We start from the raw sequence: 22,686 nt of genomic DNA on the forward strand, positions 1-22,686 counted from the left end.
AGGAAACACACTTCAAAGCATTCAATGCCCCTGCCCTACGGGGCTATACCCTCTATTGCAAGGATGACCTGCAATGTGTGTGTGTGTGTGTGTGTGTGTGTGTGTGTGTGTGTGTGTGTGTGTGTGTCATATCCTAAACACCAGTCAGTTTCATTGTGGAAATCTGCCTTGTCCCTTGCCACCCTAGTCTGCAAAATACTGCTGAGTTTGCGGTTTCAGTTAGCTAACCTGCCTCACAACACTGAGTTGGACTTGTTGGATTATTACAGTGACAACATTCCACATTCACCTGCTGTCAGCACTGCTGCACTACACCACTCAGGCTCACACTGTTATGCCAATATATGCTCACTACACTGCAATACTATTCCACTCCAGTCGTGGACCATTTAGGGGAATCCTTTCTAACCATCCAGAATTACAAACCCATCACCTGGTTCAGATTCGTTGATGACATCTTAGTGACATGGATTGAGGGTGAGTACACCATACCCACATTCCTCCAGAAACTCAATACCTCCCCCCCCCCCCCCCCCCGCTCCTCCCTGCCCCCATTCACTTCACCTGGACCTCCTCAACCCAACAAATCACCTTTCTCAATGTTTACGTCCATCTCAAGGACAGCTAACGTCAGTACCCCTGTCTATGCCAAACCTACCAACTACTAAGAGTACCTCCACTTTGACAGCCACTACCCATCTCATACAAAGAAGAACCTACCACACTGTCTAGCCACTCATGGTTTCTGCAGCAGTAGTGACCTAGTGAATATGCCACAGATCTCACTTTGGCTTTCACACACCAAAATAACCTTGTCCAGAAACAGATCTCCCATGCCTTGTCTCTCTCACCACCTCCTACATACCCACTGTCTGGCCACAAAGAAGCATTTGTCTTGTAACCCAGTACTGAAGCAACTGTCTGCCAAACTTATGCAATATCCTTGTCCATACTTACTTTATCCCTGCTCCTAACCCCTTGCCTCATGGCTCATATCTGTACAATAGACCTAGATGCAAAAACCTGTCCCGTACATCCTCCCACTACCATCTACTCCAGACTGGTCACAGGCATCTCCTACCCCATCAAAGGCAGGGCTAGTGGTGAAAGCAGCCATGTGATCTACCAAATAAGCTGCAACCACATGGGCAGGACAACTAACAAGGTGTCTTTCCACATGAATGGCCACTGGAAAATTGTGCCCATGAGACAGCTGCACCACGCAGCTGCCGAAAATACTGCCCAACACAATGTGCTTCACTCAAACGACTATTTCACAGCCTGAATCATCTGAATTCTTCCTACTGACATCAACTTTTCTGAATTGCACAGATAGTAACTCCTCCTATAACATATCCTTCATTCCTGGAACACCCCCCCCCCCCCAGCCTCAGCTTTCACTAGTATCTATCCTCCAGCTACATATCGCCTTCCCTGCTCCCACTCCAGATCTACATGCACCTTCTATCCCACTAGCACACCTACTAGACTTTTCCCCCCTCTCTGCTTCTCCCCATCTCCCCCCCCCTACCCACCTCCCCCTCCAGCACAGCCTCCCAACTCAGCACCTTAGCAACCCATCCTGTCTGTGCACACTCCCACAGGCAGCACAGCACTGTCCCACATCCCTGCCCTGGTATCCCTACCCCTCCTGCTCCGTGCCTTTTCCTTACCCTTCCCCCTCCCCCCAAACTATCCTGGCAGAGTGCTGCTCATCTCAGACACAACCACAGCCACAGCCTGTAGTTGGGCACTAGTGGCCAGATACAGTGGCCAAGTGTGTGTGTGCTTTCTATTTTGGCAGAAGGACTTCTTTGTTCAAAAGCTTAAATGTTTAGCAGTCTTTTTGATTGTGCCTGTCTATGACTCAAAGCCTCCTCTACTCTGTGAGAGGAAATCCATCATTTTCATATTGTTGTCATTTTGAAAAGCATGCGAACTGCCTGTTTTGTATTGTATAAGTACTGCAATAAGTTAATACTTACCACATCTGTAGCAACAGAGGAAAAAAATACTGGAATAACTGTTTATTCAGGCATTAAGTAGGAACTATTTCTATCAGTCAAAGATACCAGTATTTCATTTTGAATTGCAACCTCATCATGTTGTGTTTTCCACAGCACAATTAAGAAAAAGATCTATATATCTTTATTTAGTGCTAATATTTCTTTTACAGTGTTAAACACTGCTGAATGTGGACCCAATGCTGTTATCTCAAAAGCAATTGTAAACTGCCTTCCTGCATGGTTCAGATTTGCACAGTGTCTTAGAAGATATCGTGATTCAAAGGAAGCTTTCCCCCATCTTGTGAATGCTGGAAAGTACTCGACTACATTTCTGGTAGTACTATTCAATACCCTCCGAACACTGAACTCAGGTAACAGTATGAAATGATACAACAAATCTTTCACTCTATGCCATAGGATTTAAAAATATAACTTTTTAATTGTTGTTTTACCCAAACGAAATCATTATTTTAAGACAGATGCATTTCAGTTTGCAAAACAAAGTGACAATTGTTTAGGATACAAATAGATTTTGTAAACTGTAGAAGAATAGCCATGTAATGCACTGCCTTATTTATACACATTTTGTTTATTAATTATGTGCATTGCCTTCAGTTTATTTTTTTTTTATCAATTCTTACGATGGATTATTTTGCTTTTCTGGTTATGTGGTGAAACTTTTGTGTTGCATTTCTCAAACATTACTTAAATTGGAGCTCTGAATTTGACATTAGGCTTATTAAGAACATAAAGACTAGACCTGACTGACTTAGCAGTCGCCAACATATGTATCACCAACACCAGCTTTCATGCAGAAATAAGATCACCAGTACAGAAGTTAAACTCATACTTTTAACAGGTACAAAGAGGTTTAACTACATTCGCGGACTGGCCAGCCTTGACAATTAAGACACTACACCTGCATTCACGAGAAGCAAGGCCCATATCCCTGACTAGCCATCAACTTCCAGACTGCCATGGTTTTCCTGAATTTAGTGAGGCTGATTTCCTTCTTTATCCTTTATCCAACCTGAGTTTGTTTTCTGTCTCTAATGCCTTTGTCATCAGTAACATCTTAGACTCTAAGCTTCCTTCTGACTTTCACAGAAACATGTTCAACTTTAGAAAACATTCCAGTGTTCTCATTCACAGTTAAGGGCTTGAAAGCTACAAGCACATCACTGTCACTCATACCACTCCAGAAAAAGTTTCAGCAGCTCTTATATTGAATTGAAAGGAGAAACATTCCACAAACTTATCATTGTCAGAAACAAAAGCAGACATGGGTTGAACATTACAGAGTAGATTCATATTCACATTATTCTTTTACAAGAAGCAGTAAGCTTTTGTATGCTACAACAGATGACATAAGACAACAGCTTCATTGGAATACACCTCTGGAGCATGTTGGCACATTATACAAAGCTATAAATGTTAAAGCAAAAGCAGGCACAGTTATAATTTGGATTTCCCTCTGCATAGTATCAATTTATGATATAATTCTGTTGAAATCACCACTCTTCAAGGCTCTTAATCAGCATTGGATCAACCAATTCTGATGATAGATCTTTATTCCTTTTAACGTAAATTTTGATATATTAAAATTTGATTTTGATATAACAACATATTTTCAGCTACAACAGAAAATTATTAATTTATCGGTCTCTCTTCATACCAGTCATTTTACTTATACTTGTCTATCAACTGTCAGTTTTTTATTTTGGTTTTGGTTTCTGAAATTGTGCCTACAACTGCTGTCACTCATTGAAAGCTAAAACTTTTTTCCTGATAGTCAGATAATAGAAACATGTCCACGAGCAGTTTCATGATCTAGTACAACTAATCCTGAAATAAAAGTACTGCTCTATTTATTTTTGACACATTTTTAAAACACCCTTTTTGAATCAATAGTGCTATCTCAACCAAAGCAAGGATCAAAATACTTCAGTTCATTCAGTCAGTTATTTTGTAAAAGACTAAATTTCACTTTTTTATGTTTTTACCCCTTCTATTCCCAAGTCAACATTGTTCAGTAAACAGTATCATAAACATGTTTTTTCTCATATGCAAAAATTATACCTATTGAGGGACTCCTATTTCTAGTATGATATGCTGAATCATGAAGAAAGTTGGCCTTCAGCGTAATCTGATATTATATAGAATATAATTGTAACTAAAAGACATGTCATCATTTTGAAACAGAACTCAGTTGATACTGTTACAATAACTTCACTGTTGTGTGTGTGAGAGGAGGAGGGGGAGGGGGAGGGGGTGGGGGAGGGGAACGGGAAGGGGGATATTGACAGTGATCATAGAAGGAAAGCATTTTATCACAGACAATACACAGTGACTTGATGATGGTTTTTAGAGAGAGGTTCAGGATGAATACTGTGGAGAAATTTATAAAGAAGACAGTGTAGATGAAAAATTTAATTCTTTTTTAAACATACTGCCACACATTTTTAGTCTCATTTTGCCCTAAAACAAACAGAAGCAAGGGTAAGGGATGGCTAACTACTGGAATTAATGCATCTTTTGCTTGGAGGAGCATGAGTCATAGTGAAGAATTGACCAAGAATAAAGCAAAATATATGTGGAACATTATTAAATGCAAACATAGTGGCCCAATTCAAACTGAGTCTCTGAAAATTATGCTATCAAAAAGGTTAACATTAAAATTGTTAAGTACTTAATTCATTGATTACGTCCTCACAGCAGCAGCAAACACTCAAATACAGATGTATTAGATTTCCTTCTACACATACTGCTAACAGACATTATTTGGTTTATTTGGCATACTTTCATACCTTGTGTTACAGAAATATCTTCTGGAGCAGTGGATCTAAAGTAAATAATGTGTTCATTTCTAAGAAATGAGCAGTATGAGTTGTTTGTAAACTAGATTCCCACAAATCTTATAGAGCCTTCTTTAAGGAACAAGGAATTCTTATACTCACTGCCCCATATGTTTACTACTTAATGGTTTTTGATGAAGGAAAAAATAACTTTTCCTTCATGTCTATGGTTCATACCAGAGTTACATACTCGGGTGCAAAAGTTTTCGATAAACTTCCATCCAAAACAAAGCAATAAACTGGGAATCCCAATCATTTCAAAAGAAAATTAAAAATATAGCTTATTAGCCTCTCCTTTAACCAATAATCTAACTACCTATATTAAAGAACTGAATCTATTCTGTTGGCTACACTGCAGGCAGCAGTATCCATTGTAAATTTGCTCAACAAGTAGTCTATTGTAAACAGGATTCTGATTGGCAGAAGTAGGTAATTATTTTCTTTGAAAAATCCCTATACAATCACATAAATATTGGAGGCAAACACTAGCTATTTAACGTAATTGAGAAAGCAGCAACTTTTTTTCAAAGTAACAGCATCTTGACATCTCAGGTTTTCTTGGCATGAGTGATTAATGGCAGGCCAAATTGTTGTTTCTATTGCACATACAATATTTCAACAACTGACCCAGCTGTCTTCTTCAAGTGCAGTGAGTTTTATTGTTATGTGTACTCACTGCCTGGACTCCAACAGCAAATCTTGCACTACCCAAAGATGGTGTTTGGGTCGCTTGTCAAAATATTGTGTGTGTGATAGAAACAAAACTCTTCTGCGCACCCACAGACATGCCATTATCAGCATCTTTCTAATTTATTAGATTGCATTTAACTGCTGTAGGCACAAATAACATTAAGCACTGTAGTGATAGTTTATATGTAATACAGTGTACAGATTAAGTTTCTAAAATATGCTTCTCTTTTATTAATGTATACCTTGGCTTGAAGTTCTCCTTGATGGAATCTGTGGAACATAATGAATGAATTCATGAATGAATGAAAGTGAATGAATATGTGAAGGGGATCCTGTGATACTTAAGTTGCCTTGTTGAAATGTAGTGAAAATCTTATTAAAATTTCACATGTGTGCATGTGTTATAGACATTAAGAAACATCAAAGTCTTCTACAAACTGTTCCTGTAATTTGCAGCATCAACCAGTAATTGATGGTGGTTGCTGGGTGAAGCTTTAGTCATAGAGTCCCTACAGAGTTCCTTTGAGGCCACAATCAATACTTGTACCTGTCCATGCAACTGACTTAAGTGTTCTTTAGTTAATAATTTGATCAAGTAGTGTCTATCCTTAACATTGTTGTTCACTGCACTTACTTTATTGTGTAATACTATAGACATATTAATCAAGCAGATAGCTTTTAGTTAATGTGCAACTTTCACAATCAAGAGCTCATAAATGTCTGAATCGGATGGCTGTATGACAGTTACTGTCCAGTTCTGTCTTTTTTGTGTTCCTTTGAGGAGCAGGTGGACACTTGGACAAAATGCCACAAACTCTTTAAATAAGGCTGAATAGCAAAATTTAATTTGCCCATTCTAGATGGTTATATGAGGGATATCCAGAAACTACAGTTATAAGGCCTGTATCTCTACAAGGGAATTGAGTTTTTCACAGTTGGTATCACTGTTGTGTATGGTAGTGCACATTAAAATGAATGAGTGATAATGGTCATCAGTAGTGTCCTGACTGTTGTTGTGGTGATGGTTAAAGGCAAACACTCTCATTCTGTATCCCACCAAGTGCAAAGTGTGTGCTGTGATACACTAAATGGATGACAAGGGCATGAGCACCACAATGATTCATCACAAAATCATGTCAGTGTAGGGGGAGGAGGTTATGTCATGGCAACATGTGACAGAATGGGTACAGAATTTCACTTTCAGAAGAACAGAAATTCATGATGAAGAAAGAAGTGGACATCTGTCTGGTGACTGATGAACTGGTACAAACACTTGAAAAGCATATTCATTCTGACCACTATGTGACCACTGATGATCTGCATGAATTGCATCCTGAAGTTTCTCAAACCATTGTTCATGAAATTGTGAGTAATCAACTAAGATATCACAAGTTGTGTGCGTGATGGGTTCTGGACATGCTTACTGCAGAACATAAAAACGACAGTCAGGGCCAAGCATGAGTTTGTTGATCATTTTGTGAGTGACTGAGAGACTTTTCTCAACTCCACAGTGATGGGGGCTGAAACATGAGTTTACCACCATACCACAGAGAACAGGCAAGAGTAAATGCACTCGTTCCTGTTTAACAACAAAAAAATTCAAACCTCAGCAAACAGCTCAAAAAGTCAAGCCAACTGTTTTCTGGGACAAAAAAGTGATTCTGCTTGTTGTATTCCTGCTCAGATGTGAAACAATCAACTCTACATAATACTGTGATACACTCAAGAAACTCTAGAGAGCCATATATAAAAAAAACACTGTGGAAAGCTAACAAAGGGAGTCGGCCTCCTTCATGACAATGCTACACCGCAGTCCACTTCGCAGAGCAATAATTACTGACCTCATTTCATTGTAATCTTTTTAATCACCCACCTCACAGTCCCAGTTTCATGCCTAGACACTATCATTTATTTCCTAAAGTGAAGAAATATGTGCATGGAAACCACTTTTCTGATGATGAATGATGATGACGATGAGGTGAAAATAAAAGTGAAGAAGTGGTTTAAGTAGTTGGTGAAAGACATCTACAATGCAGGTATTAAAAAACTCATACCATGGTTTACAAAATGCATTGAAGTAAATGGTGATTATGTCGGAAAATGACGTAATATCTACACTACTGTTCCTCTATGCTTCATCGAAATGTATGCATTTATGTTTGCGTAAAAAAATCTTGTAACATTATTTGCTGAATATCCCTCACGTAAAGCTCTCTTAAGGGCAAATTGGAATGTGGAATGTGATGATTAGGGCAACAGTCAGTATTGGGATGATGATAAGGTAATAGTCAGCACTGGAATGAAAAGTGATACTCCAATTATACAAACTGTGGCCAGTTATGCCTATGAAATTTTTGTAATTGTCTGTTCCTTAGTGACTATAAACACACACACATACACATAATTGTTGTTCATTGTCTAATGATTTGATGACTAAGAGTGTGTGAAGTGTATGTGCAAACTTCCCGCTTCTCTTATATAAGTCGACTTACTTGGTGTATACAGCCGATCTTCTTCTCTGGATAGCCAGCTTCTGGAATCTCTTTAAACTTCTTCTATGAATAAGGATGCTAGTTACAGGAACCTTAATGACTCTCTCTCTCTACTTGTGAAGTAATTCGGTACTCAAAGAATACTTTTCAACCACTATCAGTATATTTGAGCTTCATAAAGGACAAAATTCACACTTCGCATATAAACTTTTGACTTCTTGTAAGTCACTCGTATCATCTCACATTAGAAACAGAATTAAGTACATTTCAAAAAAAGAGTTGGCTTAACGACCATAACTCTATTACAAACAAATTGTAAAATATGTCTTGCCTCCAGCAAGTCCAAGATAAGAGTTTTTCAGAATTCTGAATCTCAAATATTCATGTTATTTAAAACAATGGTCACTGATGAGGTTAGCAAAGAATAACCCACAAGTTCCATGAAACGCAACCTTTGGCTCGCCTTCCCCACAACATTATCTATGTGGTCTTTCAAACTGAAGTTGTTCGTAATTTTAACACCCAGGTACTTAATTGAATTGACAGCCTTGAGAATTGTACTATTCATCGAGTAATCGAATTCCAACGGATTTCTTTTGGACCTCATGTGGATCACCTCACACTTTTCATCATTTAGCGCCACCTGCCACACCATACAGCAATCTTTTCTAAATCGCTTTGCAACTGATACTGGTCTTTGGATGACCTTACAAGATGGTAAATTACAGCATCATCTGCGAACAACCTAAGAGAACTGCTTAGATTGTCACTCAGGTCATTTATATAGATCGGGAACAGCAGAGGTCCCAGGACGCTTCCCTGGGGAACACCTGATATCACTTCAGTTTTACTCGATGATTTGCCATCTATTACTATGAGCTGCGACCTTCCTGACAGGAAATCACGAATCCAGTCGCACAACTGAGATGATACCCCATAGGCCCGCAGCTTGATTAGAAGTCGCTTGTGAGGAACGGTGTCAAAAGCTTTCCGGAAATCATCCCACTCTCACAGCTAAAATATCGTGTGTTCAAGATGGTAGAAGGCTGAGTGGTTCTAGAATTTATGCAGAAATTTTCGAAACACTACAATTAGGATTAAATATGTTTTTCCAAAATGCATAAAGGTTTGTATAAAAGAAAACAAAAGTTCCTTAACAACTACATATTGTATATTCCCCCCACCTCGCAATACCCAAATCAAACATGCTTTTCTTCTACATATATGTGAAGTACATGCAATTGCCTTGGATAGATACTTTGTTAAAATTATGCACAGAATGTAAAATGAGAGTATCAGCATCACGGAATAATGTACTGCCATATAGTTGGTCTTAGTTTAAAATTTATGTATTGTTTCATTCTACCTCTGGTAATTCAATTTTGTTGAAATTCAAGTAAGGGATATGTGTAAAAGTAAAGACCCAATGACTGCTATGCTAACTACAAATTCTGAGAGGGGCTATGCAGCTAAACTAACACATTTCAGTAAACAATCTCATGGTAAATTTGCAGTCAGGTGACTAAGAGCCCCCTGTCAAGAGAAACTTGTCTTCTTCCAAATGCTCCCAGCGAACTCCAGAGGCCTCCAGCCTCACCTTCTTTCCAAACAGCCAGTGTCTCCCTTCAGTCTTCCCTCCCAGATTTCTAATTTAAGCTACTGAAGTTTTAGTGTTGGCCTTTCCCAACTTAGGCTGGTGTCTTCTTGTGTTTCCTGAGGGGAGTTCTCATGTACATTCAAAATGGAGTAAACCTGAGAGGTTTCTTAAACTGGTTGAGATTCGTGAAGTATATCTCTCAGTCCGTTACCCTTCCTGAAAGTACTTTCCCACTACAAAGTTATCTTGACTGTGATCCTGGCATATGTATGACAAATATTCATGTTACAATTTGTTAATATAATCATCTTATTTGCCTCTTTCTGATACTGATGCAGAAATGAATAATCTCAAACTGTTACCTTCCTTTGTTTTATTTATTTCCTTTGTTTTTTGCACTTAGTATGGCCATAGTGATGTCAGAGATCACAATGCAAATGTTCAGTGGAAATTAATAGTAAAGTGACATTATTTTGTTCCAGATGACAGTAACAAACACAAAAACCCATTCTTCTACATGTGGCTGTTGGCATCATTACTCAGTTCTTGCTACTCATACACATGGGACATTAAAATGGACTGGGGATTATTTGACAATTCAGCAGGAGAAAATAAATATTTAAGAGAAGAGATTGTCTATTCATCAACAGTAAGTAAAACAGTACACCACAAAGATTCTTACAGAATAGAATAATATATCATCTAAAAAATTAATTGTATGGAGACAGTATTACAAATAAGGATGATGATTACTATTGACAATGTTGGACACCTTGTTATAAGATGATGTGACACACTTAGTATAAGGACAAGATGCCTGTTCAGTATGGCATTACTGTTTAGCAGTGAGGAAATAGAAGAGAGAAATGGAGTTGAAACTCAGTGGAATTATAGATCTTAAAATTCTTTCAAGCACACAGCAAGCTATAAAACAAATGGTACAATCACAGTTTACAGCTTTATGTGTCATAATATTGTTAATCTTCTGCAAATAGTGCAAAATTTGATGAGTGGAAGTATATGCCATTGTACCTGTTACCGTTTGTCACAATACCAGTGACAACTCTTTTACAAATTCTATTGTGAAAGAGAGCCTTCATAGATGTGGAATGAGTTTATATAAATTTAAGTAGCACAAGCAACCACTGCATGCTACTTCCTTGAATTACGTAATAGTGGGTCTCAATAGGAAGGTGTGGGCAAGTGGCTCTATGCCAGAGGTGGATGAAGTACAGATGATGTAGGCAGCCAGCTTTTGTTAAAGTTCTTTTATTTCCAAATACAAATAACTTAAAGCAGGGTGTCTGCAGATAGCAGGTGGTGAGTATTGAACATTGGAATCAGGCATGCTAGCTCCAACACACTGATACAAGTGTTTCCGGGAGACTGAAATGTAGCATACAGCAGCTTTCATGCTTCTGCATTGCAGCAGACAACCACTGCTTGATCAGGGTGGCAGGACAGCAACACAACTGACAACCCGGGCTAGGCAGTCTGCCGGCAGAATTTCCCAGAATATTGAACACAGAACTCCAGACTGGAAAGTGGCAGAGGGCAGTGTCGGATGCCCACGGCACAAAGCTGGTGGATCTCACTTCTCATCTTGGATCACGAGGTAGTGGCAGGATTGAGGGTGGCAAGGACCTAAGCAGTCGGGCAGCAATCGGCAGCCTACAGGCTGGTGACAGTGGTGGTGGCTCTGTCATGAGTACAGCATCAAGTGGCAGCACAGGGTAGCCCAGCTGTACTGATGATGACAGACTGGCTGTGAGGGTTTAAATACAGATGTCTGAAACTGACCATGTGAAAGGCTTACCACTGCCACATTCCTAGGTTACCCAGAAGTTTCCAGATTGGCAGCCTGTGTCCTAGGCCCAGTTGTTGCCAGTGGCATTAGTTTGAACCATGGAAGGATGACACCATGGAAGCAGGTGCATGTCAAGGGGTGCTGACATAAGCACATCGTTGACTGCGGTAATCAGCAGTTGCTCTGCCCTAGTTACAGCTCTGGGCCCCTGCCTTGGCCCATGTCATTACACTTCCCCCTCAGGAAAATTTGGCCAATTGCATTGCTACTTGAGAGACTAGATTCAAAAGTAACACTAATATTTGTCCTATTGTCTTTACACTATCCTGCATGAGTCAGGAGTAAACTCTTCTTGAGTAACTTTCACCTTTACATGTCATCATTCCCTTTTCCATATTACACAATGTACACTGTCTCATTCCTACGATGCTCAAAGACTGAGTTCGTAGGTCCCATTTTTTGCACTACTTTACTTCGCTCTCTGACGATCAGTCACCTCTTCACTGTAACCAACACAGGTAGTATCAACTCACAGACTCAAGAATGGTAAGTGTGGTGTTTGGGCAACTCTACACCTGAGATGGCAGTACACGATACTTTTGATCATCAGACTTAAGCAGGAAGCTGATATGGTAATTGCTATGGTGATGAGTCAATGGCAATGTTTGATCCTGTACTTTTTCACATGTTCAAGCAGGTGTTCTATCATCACAGAATCATTTTGTGAGGCTACCATCTGATCCCCGGGAGGTGAGAAAGGTCTGGTGTTGCATCTCATTTAAGTAAGGCTGGATCTTGAATGGTAAATCTGCTAGGTAGATCAACAAGTATGTCTTAATCATAGCAGGTACTATGATGACTATTGCTTTTTCCACTGAGAATATCCAGCATGACCCTATCTTTTGAAAAAAAAAAATCAATTTCACTTATAATGAATGACAACCTCCCTAGGTCTCTTAGTTTCAGACTTCTCAGAGCATAATGGTGTGCTCGCATGACCTAGGAACTGTATGTGTATGTTTTGTGGGGCAGGCAGTGCTTGCCAGTCCAGCACTGCTACAAGTCTACTCATCAAATTCTATACAAACTACACTTTTAACAAAATAATGTACTGCATTGTGCTACATCAATGTTTCTCTACCAAACTAAATTAAGTATGCTAAGGTTCCACTAACATTACAAAGAAAGTTTCACTTAAAAGTTACAATAACCTATTACCTAAAATGTGTCCTTTACGCTCACTCATGAGCCTCTTTCATAAAAAAATGGTTGTCTGGGAAGTAAGGACAAGTTGGAATTTTGCACCATTTTGTCATATGGTGGTTGGTAGCCATGGTTTTTTCATGTTTGTTATTTGTGGCCCTTCCCATTAGTAGCCTGATAGCTTTTGTGTGGTGGGCTTTATTGTTTGATGTTTATTTTCATCACTGAGTAAATGACAGCTGAGCAATGTATCCAAGAGATAAAAAGTTATTACAAAGTCAGTGAAAGTCCCATGGCAACCATTTGTGAATTGTGTGTGACTCTTGGACATAGTGCTGCTCAGATTCATTTAAGTTGATTTGGAAATTTGAGATCACAGGTTCTGTTTCAAACGTTATGAAAACAGGGTGACTGCATTCTGTTTGAACATAAAGAAATATTGCTGTCATGCGTGACAATGTGACTGCAAGCCCCACAAAATTGGTTTGCCGACAAGCTCAACAACTGAATTTATCATCAAGTTCACTGCATGAAATTCTTTCAAAAAACCTGAAAATGCATGAATACAACTTGCACAAGAGCAGAAGCTTGCAGATCATGGAAAGAGACATCAATTTGCTCAGTGGGTCTTGGCTCGACAAGCAGAGAACAAGAACTTCACAAAAAGAATAATTTTCTCACATGAGGTGCATTTCTGCCTCAGTGGATTCATCAATACGCAGAACTGCAGAATTTGGGGTAACAAAAATCCCCAAGTGACTGTGGAAGATGAGATGCATCCACAATACATGACTGTTTGGTGTGAGTTCTGGGCAGGAAGAGTGATCGGCCCCTACTTTTTTGAAAATGATGAGGGACCTGCCATCACTGTGAACAGTGACCATTACTGAAACATGCTTTCTGATTGGTTTTTCCCTGTTACTGATGAAGATAACAATTTTTAGTTTCAGAAGATGGTGCAACATATCACACATCCCATGAAATGACTGCTCTACTGAATGAAAAGTTTCCTTTGTGTGGCAACCAGGAATAGTCTGCCAGATCATGTGATCTTATGCCTTGTGACTTTTTGTGTGGGGATTTGTGATATCAAAAGTGTACATGAACAGACCAAAAACAATACACTAATTGAAGGATGAAATTAAAATGGTTATTAATGGTATCCCAACAGATGTGTCATCGAGAACTTCAATGAATGCATTGCTCATTGCCATGCAGCCTTGGGCGGTCACGTGGAGGATATAATTTTTCACACATAAATGGGAGAAGTTATTTAATGTGTTCATAAAAGAAACATCAAGTTTTCAATAAATTTTGTATGTTCTATAGCACTTTAATATTCATCCCTACTTCCTGGATCATCCCAACTTCCTGGACAGCCTCTAGAAAGTTTTTTAGTATGTCCTGTCTTGCAGCTCTCAAGTATTGAAGAAAATATATTTCTGTTTGCATCAAAGCTGCTAATTATTTATTTACTGACTAGTTTTGGGCTTTGCTGTTCTCACAGGCCACCTATTACAGAGAACAGTTTCTTATGAGTACCTGCTTGCATATTTTGTATTTGGGTTATGCTTGGTGTGGACAGTTCTGTTTATGTTATCACACTTCAGACGTAGCTCAGATCAGTGTCAAAATATGTCACAGCGGTAGTTACACCTTATTGTACTATGTCTTTCATAAAAGCAACACAAATATAGACATAATGATAATATATACTCAAAAATATACCTGATAACTAAGAAGAAAATGCACAAGATTCACATACATCTTGCCTCCTCAATTAATTCACAATGCCACCTCATGACTTCAAGGTATACTGGAACTTTGGAATAAGTGAAGGTATATCTTGCCTCACTTGCCTGTTCTCGCCTTTCTTCCAGCCATTTTTCTTCCCCCATTCAGAAGGAGCTGCTGGTAATTGAGGCAGTGCCTCTGGTACACCCTGAAATGGGAAAATTCATCTTAATGTGCATAACTATGGTTCAAGCTGGAAGCTGCAGTTTGACATCAACAGGAGATGTCATCTCGACTACTTGATAAGACCCTTGGTAATGCAAAATGAACTTTTTGGTTTCTCCCTTCAGCATGTGAGAGTTAGTTAACTTTACCCAGTGCCAAATATGGTACTTAGGCAGTTTATCTTTTTTGTTGTGAGTGCCTTCCTGCCATTGCCGAGCCTTTGTATTAATCTTTTTAACTTGGCACCAGATACTTTATTAAACTTTCAAAGAGCAGATATACCTTCTATTGGGGGTGGGGTTTGCATCATTCAAAAGGGGAGGGTACTATTTAGTAGATATATCTTCTACTGGAGGGGGTGGTTTGCATAATTCAGAAGGGGAGCATATCATTTGGCCAAAAACAATCTCATATGGTGATAAATCCATATTCTCATGGATCTTGAAGTTATACACTGCTACTTCATATGGTGGTAGAAGCCCAGTCATTATGGTTACTATCTATCTAATAACTTGGCATTCTTTTTATCATTCTATGTACCTCTGTCACCCCATTCATTTGCTGGTGTAGAACACTCATTCATAACTTCTTCATGTGTAACAATGAAACAATTGCTTCAATAACTTGGACATAAACTTAGTGCCTTGGTCAGTTATCAGTGTCTCTGGTATTCCAAACTTCAATATCCATTGGTTAACCATAGCCTGGGCCATCATTTCTTCCGTTGATTTGTTATAATGATCAGGACCACAAACATGAGAAATGCTAAATTATAATTAATACACAGAGATTCCCTGCTGATGTCTGTGCAAAGGGACCAAGAACATCCATAACAATCATTTGGAATAGTCTGTTTGTCTCTGGTAATCTTTGTAATGGGATTCACTGACAACTCAGCTCCACTCTTTGCATGCAAGGAATGCAGTTCTTTATGTAATGCTCTACATCTTGCTTCCTCATTTTCTATCAATAATTTTCTGCAATGTGATGGTCTGTGGCATGTCATCCACTATGTCCTGCCAAACTGTAATCATGAACCTGTCTCAGTACTTCATTCTACAAACTTGGTGGCACAGCTATGTGGCGACCACACCTCATTTGCTTGTACAGCACTTTGTCATCAGTGCTGAATTCACTTGCTTCCTGAACTGCTGATAAACCACATCACCAGCTAGCACTTCACATCATTGTTCTGCCCTTACACTGATACCCTCTGCAGCACGTAATTTGTGACTAAGTCCGTCCGCATTACCATGAGATTTTCCTGAGTGATGTGCAACCTCAAAATCAAATTCTCTTGCTGTGAAGCCCAGTAAATCATGTGACTATTTGGATTTTTAAGTCATAAAAGCCATTTCAGTGCTGTGTGACCCATTATGACCTTAAAATGTCATCCATTAAAGGTAACAATGAAAACAGGTGATGCCAAAGAGCACATTCATATCCTCTTCTGTAGTTGAATAATTCTCCTCCACTTTACTGAGCTCTCTTTAATCATAGACTGTTGGGTGTGCTTTCCCATCTACCTCTTGGCTCAAAACACAGCCTAGAGCATGATTGTTAGAATCACACAATAGTGTAAACTCTTTCTAATAGCCTGGGAAAGTAAGGATGGGACCAGTTGTTAGTAAATTGTTTAATAACTCAAAAGCTGCTTCACAGACTGAAGTTCAGTAACATTTTACTCCTTTTTTTATTAATACATAAGAAGTCTTGCTACATCTCAAAATTTTGGGATGAATTTTCTATAGAAATTACCTATACGAAGAAACAACTAATTCCTTTCCTGTGCAAGGCATTTGGAAATCCTTTGTGGCTTGTACATATTGTGAGTCAATTCATACAAGATCCTGGCTGATAATGTGACCTAAATAGTGAAGCTCATACAATACGAAGTGACACTTTTCTAAACTAAGGGTCATTCGTGTTGCACGTAACTAATCAAAGACCTCTTGTAGATGCACCACATGCTCATAGAGGTCTTTGGAATACAGTGACATCATCCTGGTCTGTCATGCACTGTTTCAGTTTCAGACCTTGCATCACATCATCTAATAGGTGCTAGTGCATTTTCCAGACTAAATAGCATCCAGTGATACTGTTAGTGACCAGATGGAACCATAAACACAGCATTTAGTTGATCCTCTGGTGCTATCTCTAATTGATGGTACCAACTTCACAAGTCCATGGTGATAAAATAATGGAATTGCCCTAAATAGTTAAGGTTTCTGTAATGTTGCACACATAGTAGACGTCCATAACTGTCCATTGGCATAAATATCAGTAGTCACAGCAGAACCTATAAGCCTCCCTACCAGCTGAGGAATATTTCAGAATGATGACAACAGGTGCTCCCCAGGTATTAGTAATTTCCTATATAATTCATAAACTTCTCCACCACTGGTTGTAGATGATGTGTAGACCTTGGTACACTTTTTTGTATACAGGCTGCTCTTTTCCAGTGGGAATACTATGCTGAACTAGTGGCATAACTAGCAATGATCCAGGTGGGTTAAGTAATTCCTTGTGGTCCTCCAATAATCTCTCCAGGTCAACCCTATCATGTCCTTTCAAATGCAACACCTCTCCCCCTCCTCCCTCCGTCCCTGTGGGGCCTAAATTAAAGGACTGACCCAGCTTTAAGTATTCTACACTGAAATCCCTGCTCAGCTCATCTTCCTCTAATGCTTCTTTTAGTTATCAGTGCACAACTTGATAGCTTCAGTTTTTCTGAACTAAATTGTCTACACCGATGGGCACCACTTGACTTCTGTCAATTTCCTGCACATAGGGTAAACAACATCGTGTGAAACATTATGCCTAATCCAGTTCCGCAGTTTCAGGCAAAGGCACAACCATTCATAATGAATTAATCAGCAGAGCAGCTCCTCTGTTCATCCAGAGCAGCTGCACTGTACCTCTCAGTATTATGTCCCACTTTTCAAGTCTAAGAGACAATGTACACAGTTCAGTTGGCTTACCCGACATCTTGAGTTGCCTTGCAACAGTTCAGTCCCTTCAGCAGTAAAACAAAGATGGAACACCTGGCAATCTCTCACCCCAGTAGTCTACTCAAAAATGACTATCAGAGTGAGTTAACACTATTACTACCTACACCACTTGGTCTACAACATGATGGATTCAAATTTATTGCACCAAACATACTCTGGCTTGCCATGGATACATGTGACCCTGCATCCAATACAGGCTTGTAGTATCTTCCTGTTAAATAGATTGTTACACAAATGTCTTCCACTGATTTTGCACAGAGGTGTCTCATGGTAACACTTACTGGGAGCATTTCACAGTGCTCACCTCATCCTCTGGCCCATTTACCATAGTGCTGCAAGTTTTAACCCCAGTCCACCTTCATTGTTCCTGCAGATATTTTTGATCAAAGTGTCTCATCTGCTTACATGTCTGACACTGTGGCTTCTTACAAAACTGCTAATTGTACCCAGCCCACCAAATCTATAATATATAATGTCTGTATTAAAAACCACTCTTCTCTCTCTCCCAGCTTTGCCACTGAGTCAATTTCAACCAAAGTTGCAGTGGTTGCTACAGCTTTGTCCAAGGTTTTCAGGAATTCCATGCACACTTTTCACAACATGTTAGCTGGCAAATACCACACAAAAGTCTCAAGTGCCCTCTGTTCGGCTTCCTGCAAAGCAACCCTATAGTTGCTGTCACCAATCAACTCATACTTAATAATACTGATTTCCTTGATTCAGACCACAAAGTTTTCTATTGATTCTCCTTATTTTTGGACTACTCCGTTAAGTTGTTCTTGATCATAGCTAGACATATTTTTTCTTCTGTAATGATCAATTAACATTTTGTGTAAATCCGTAAAGGACTCTTCATCCTGTAACTTCTCACTGCACACACCATACATTCTGGCATCCCCAACTAATGTTAATCAAGCCACACTTAACAACTGCTCACTACTCCAGTTTCCCAGATTTTGCGGATGTATGTAAATGATTTTTCAGAAAATGAGGCTGCTGATGAGGCAGTACAAGCATCAGTGATGGCTGGAGGTTTTTTAGAAGTTGACTGCTCACTTCTCTGTCCCTTTCACCAATCTATTTACTGATGAAACTCTTCATTATTAGCTATTATCTTAGCTGCCTGATCAAGAAAGTGCTGAATCACCTCCTGGATTGTCACTTTTGCAATTTCAGACATATTGCCTAACTACTGTCACCATAGCCATGCAATTTATCCAGACAGAAAAGAAAGGAAAGGTAAAACCAAAACCAGACAAGCTCAAAAAAATTTGGCTGGTTGTTACTTGTATTATTGCACTGACTGCTACTGCTGCTGAATCCCTGTCATTGCTGTTCTCTGTTGGTCAACCATTTCAGCCTCCAAAAGTTCTTCTGACACCACATGTAATATATGTCAATAGGAATGTGTGGGTAAACATCTCTCTGCAGGAGATGGGTGGAGCTGTAGATGATGTAAGCAACCAGTTTGTTTTTAAAGTTCTTTATTTCCAAACATAAATAAATGCAGAGCATGATGCATGATTTTTTCAGCAGGTAGATAGCAGGTGGCAGGTGCTGAACCTTGGAACCGAGCATGCCACCTCAGATGCACTGACACAAGTGTTTCTTGAGGAAGTGAATAGCAATGTACAGCTTTACTATCTATGTCACATGGCAAATGGCTACTTCTTGGGCAGGATGATGGAACAGTGACATGATGACCAGTAGATGGGACTAGGCAGATCTGCTCATCAGAACCGCCTATGGTGATAAATACAGAATTGTTGACTGGAGAGCAGCAGTGAGCAGTGTCGGACACCCATGGCATGCAGCTGCTTGATGCTCAGTGTGTGCCCTGGGCCATGAAGCAGTGGCAGAGTGGAGGCTGCCAAGAGCCTGGGAAGACTGGCTGTGGTCGCTGGTTTGCGGTCCAACTGTTGTCAGTGATCTGCAGTCCAGAGACAGCAGTGGTGGCTGTGTTGTAAGTACAGCATCAATTGGCACAGCCTGAGTGTCATAGTGTGGACTAGCTGTTCAACTAGGCTGGCTCTGGGGATTGAAACACACCTGCCTTCAGTTGCCATAAAAGAAGATGTGCCGCTGCCATGCTCCTCGGTCATGCGGTAGTTTTGGGTGCTAATAACCTCACCATGAAGTATCCCTACACCACAAACACACAAGCAGAAATTTCTTGAATTGAGCCATTATTCTAGGTTTGGCTGTTGCCACATGGCAGTAGGTTGAACCATGGAAGAAAGGTATTGGGGGAGGAGGCACATGGCAAGGGGTACTGTTATCAAAAGGTCACTGACTAGGGAGATTCGTGGCAGCTACACCTTCTAAAACTGGTGCTAACCTATTGACATCGATAACTGAGGATTTTCTAATATCCTGTGTTGCTTTTTTATAGAATACTTCAAACTAAGCAAGTACATAACATTGTATAGAACCTTATCAATTGCCTAGATATACTGCTGCTCTCAATGAACGATGGACATTGCCACTGTGGGGTGGGTTGTACACCATGAGACAGATAGTGATACTGTTGTTGGAGCCACAGTGGAAGGGTATCTGTGGAGCTACTAGACTAACATAAAAATCCTGAAGAGAGGCATCAGCCTTTTCATTAGTTTAAAGGGCAACAATATGATTAGTTAGCTGATCTGGCCTTGCAACATTAGCAAATATGGCCTTGCTACATTAGTACTGCAAAAGGCTGAAAGCAAGGAAAAGCTTCAGCCATTACATTTCCCGAGGACAAACAACTGTATTCTATAGCTTAAAGGAGATTGAGTCACGTTGGATAAAATATGCTGGAGGTAAAATAGTCCCCCCTTTTGAATCTATGGGTTGGGACTCTTCAAGGAGATGTTGTTATCAGAAGAAACAAAACTGATATTCTTCAGTCGGAGCATGGAATGTTGATTAGATAAGTAGGTTAGAGACTTTAAGAAGAGACATGGTTAGGCTGAAGTTACAAATAGTGAGGATTATTGAAGTGCAGCGGTGGGAGGAACAAGATTTCTGGTCATGTCCGTGCAGGGTTATCAACACAGAATGAAATACAAGCAATACAGGAGTAGGTCTAATAATAAATATGAAAATGTAAATATGGATAAGCTACTATGAACAGCATAGAACACATTATTGTGGCTGGGATAAACATAAGGCTGACATACACAATACAAGTGAAAGTTTATATTATTACTGATATGAAAGACTGGAAAATGGTAGTAGAAACAGAAAAGGAAGAGAAGGAAAAATAGTAGGAGAACATGTACTGGAGAAAAGGAATGATAGGATAAACCTTCTGACAGAATTTTGTACAGAACACAATTTAATCATTGCTAACATAATACTGGAGAGTTGTGATGCAATGTAAACAACACTGTGCAAGTGCTGGAGCTCATCAGCTCCAGTGATGGTGAGGGGTTGTTGGGTGAAGTGGGCAACGGAAAGGAGGCTGGGAGGAGGAGGAGGAGGAGGAGGAGGAGGAGGAGGAGGGGGGGAGAGTTGGGGAAGGATTGCTGACTACTGGGAGGGAGAAGCAGCTAGTGCATGGGATAGGAATGTGGCAACATTGTAGATGATCTCAGTCGGGCTGCAGGCAGTGAGAGTTATGCACAGTGCTGAATGACTTGGATAAGTGGGTTGGGAAGGGGAGATAGCACAGAGGATGAGAGACTGCAGGAAAGAGGTTGTTGGTGCAGGATGAATGGAGTTAGGGTCCTGGGGTATGGGTAGAGGCAGATGTGGGTCAGGGGCTAGTGGTGATTGAGGCCAGTGGGATTATGACATCAAAGATGTGTTGCAAGGACAATTCTCATCTTCCAAACTTAATGTCTGTAAATGGAGGGTGTCTTTTTGATACCAATGATGACACTAGGCAGACTAGTCACAGGCATCAAAGGCATTCTAGAAGGATCATTTGAGGCCTGAATGATGAAGTTGAAACACTGCTGGGATAAGCTGTGAACATGGAAGGGGAGTATTTTGTAGGTGACAAGGACTAAAGAGACTCAAGGTCTGAATAAAAACATTATGTAAAAAAAATTATTTTTAGAACAAAATGAGGATAGACAATTGCTGGGTGGTACAGGCATTGGAAAAGGTGTCAGGTGGTTGAATCAAAACTGTGTAGCATTTCTGAATGGAAGACCACTGAGGGATAGTACTGTCATCTAACTAAAAAGGTTTCCTTTCTTCACTCAGAATGGCATCTTTCCTACATGAAGTCCAAGATTTGCATCGTAGGCATACCTGTCCAGTTTTGGTGACTACAATGAATACATCTAGAGTTTTTTGGCAAGCTTGTGGTGGTGGTGGTGGTGGTGACAGACACTGGAGAAAAACAACCCTGGTGGCAGCACACAGTCTACTACTACTACTACTACTACTACTACTACTACTACTGAATAGCTTCAAAGAGGCTGCTAAGCTTTATGTCCCCCCCCCCCCTCCCACTTTCTCTTAATATGGATCCTCTAAATTCCCTCTGTATCCCATCTTGTGGTCTCATGGTTGAGTTCTCGCTTCCCAAGCATGTGATCCCGGGGTCGATTCCCGGCGGGGTCAGGGATTTTCACCTGCCTCAAGATGAATGGGTGTTTGTGTTGTCCTCATCATTTCATCATCATTCATGAAAGTGGCGAGATTCGACTAAGCAAAGGTTCATCATCATCATCATCATCATCTGTATGTCATCTTCATGCCATCTTACCCTGCACCAAGCCTTCCTATGTAGCTGTGTAGATCATTGAAGCCATTCATCTCCTCTTTATGCCCCAACAGTTTCTACATCAATATAATTTTTCCAGTGTCCTTCCCTGTTGCTTCTCCTTCTCCCCATCCCATACTCATGAGAAGGTTGTTACTTTCTCCATTCAGGTTGTATCTCCAAAACACAGCAGTATGTAAGTATCCAATTCTAGGAGCCTATCTACTGCTTAGTACCTTTATAAATTGTAAGCAGTTTAAGTATCTGTAGGTTTGAGTAATTCACAGGTACAGACCTATATCTTTCTTCAATTACTTTTAATACTTTTAACATGATAGTTTCATCTCCTCTTTCTACAAGGAAGATG

At 39.9% G+C, this 22,686-nt stretch overlaps 1 protein-coding gene across 3 annotated transcripts in view; it reads left to right on the forward strand.

Annotated features, from left to right (window-relative positions):
• The window catches only part of LOC126260845 (xenotropic and polytropic retrovirus receptor 1), a 308,009-nt gene that overhangs the window by 279,512 nt on the left and 5,811 nt on the right, over nt 1-22,686 (forward strand). For all 3 annotated transcript variants that reach the window (XM_049958248.1, XM_049958249.1, XM_049958246.1), the window contains exons 8-9: nt 2,177-2,377; nt 10,123-10,289. In XM_049958248.1, coding sequence (XP_049814205.1) covers nt 2,177-2,377; nt 10,123-10,289 — 368 coding nt within the window. The remainder of the gene's footprint in view (nt 1-2,176; nt 2,378-10,122; nt 10,290-22,686) is intronic.

This window comes from Schistocerca nitens, chromosome 5 (assembly GCF_023898315.1).
Source record: "Schistocerca nitens isolate TAMUIC-IGC-003100 chromosome 5, iqSchNite1.1, whole genome shotgun sequence".
NCBI lineage: Eukaryota > Metazoa > Arthropoda > Insecta > Orthoptera > Acrididae > Schistocerca > Schistocerca nitens.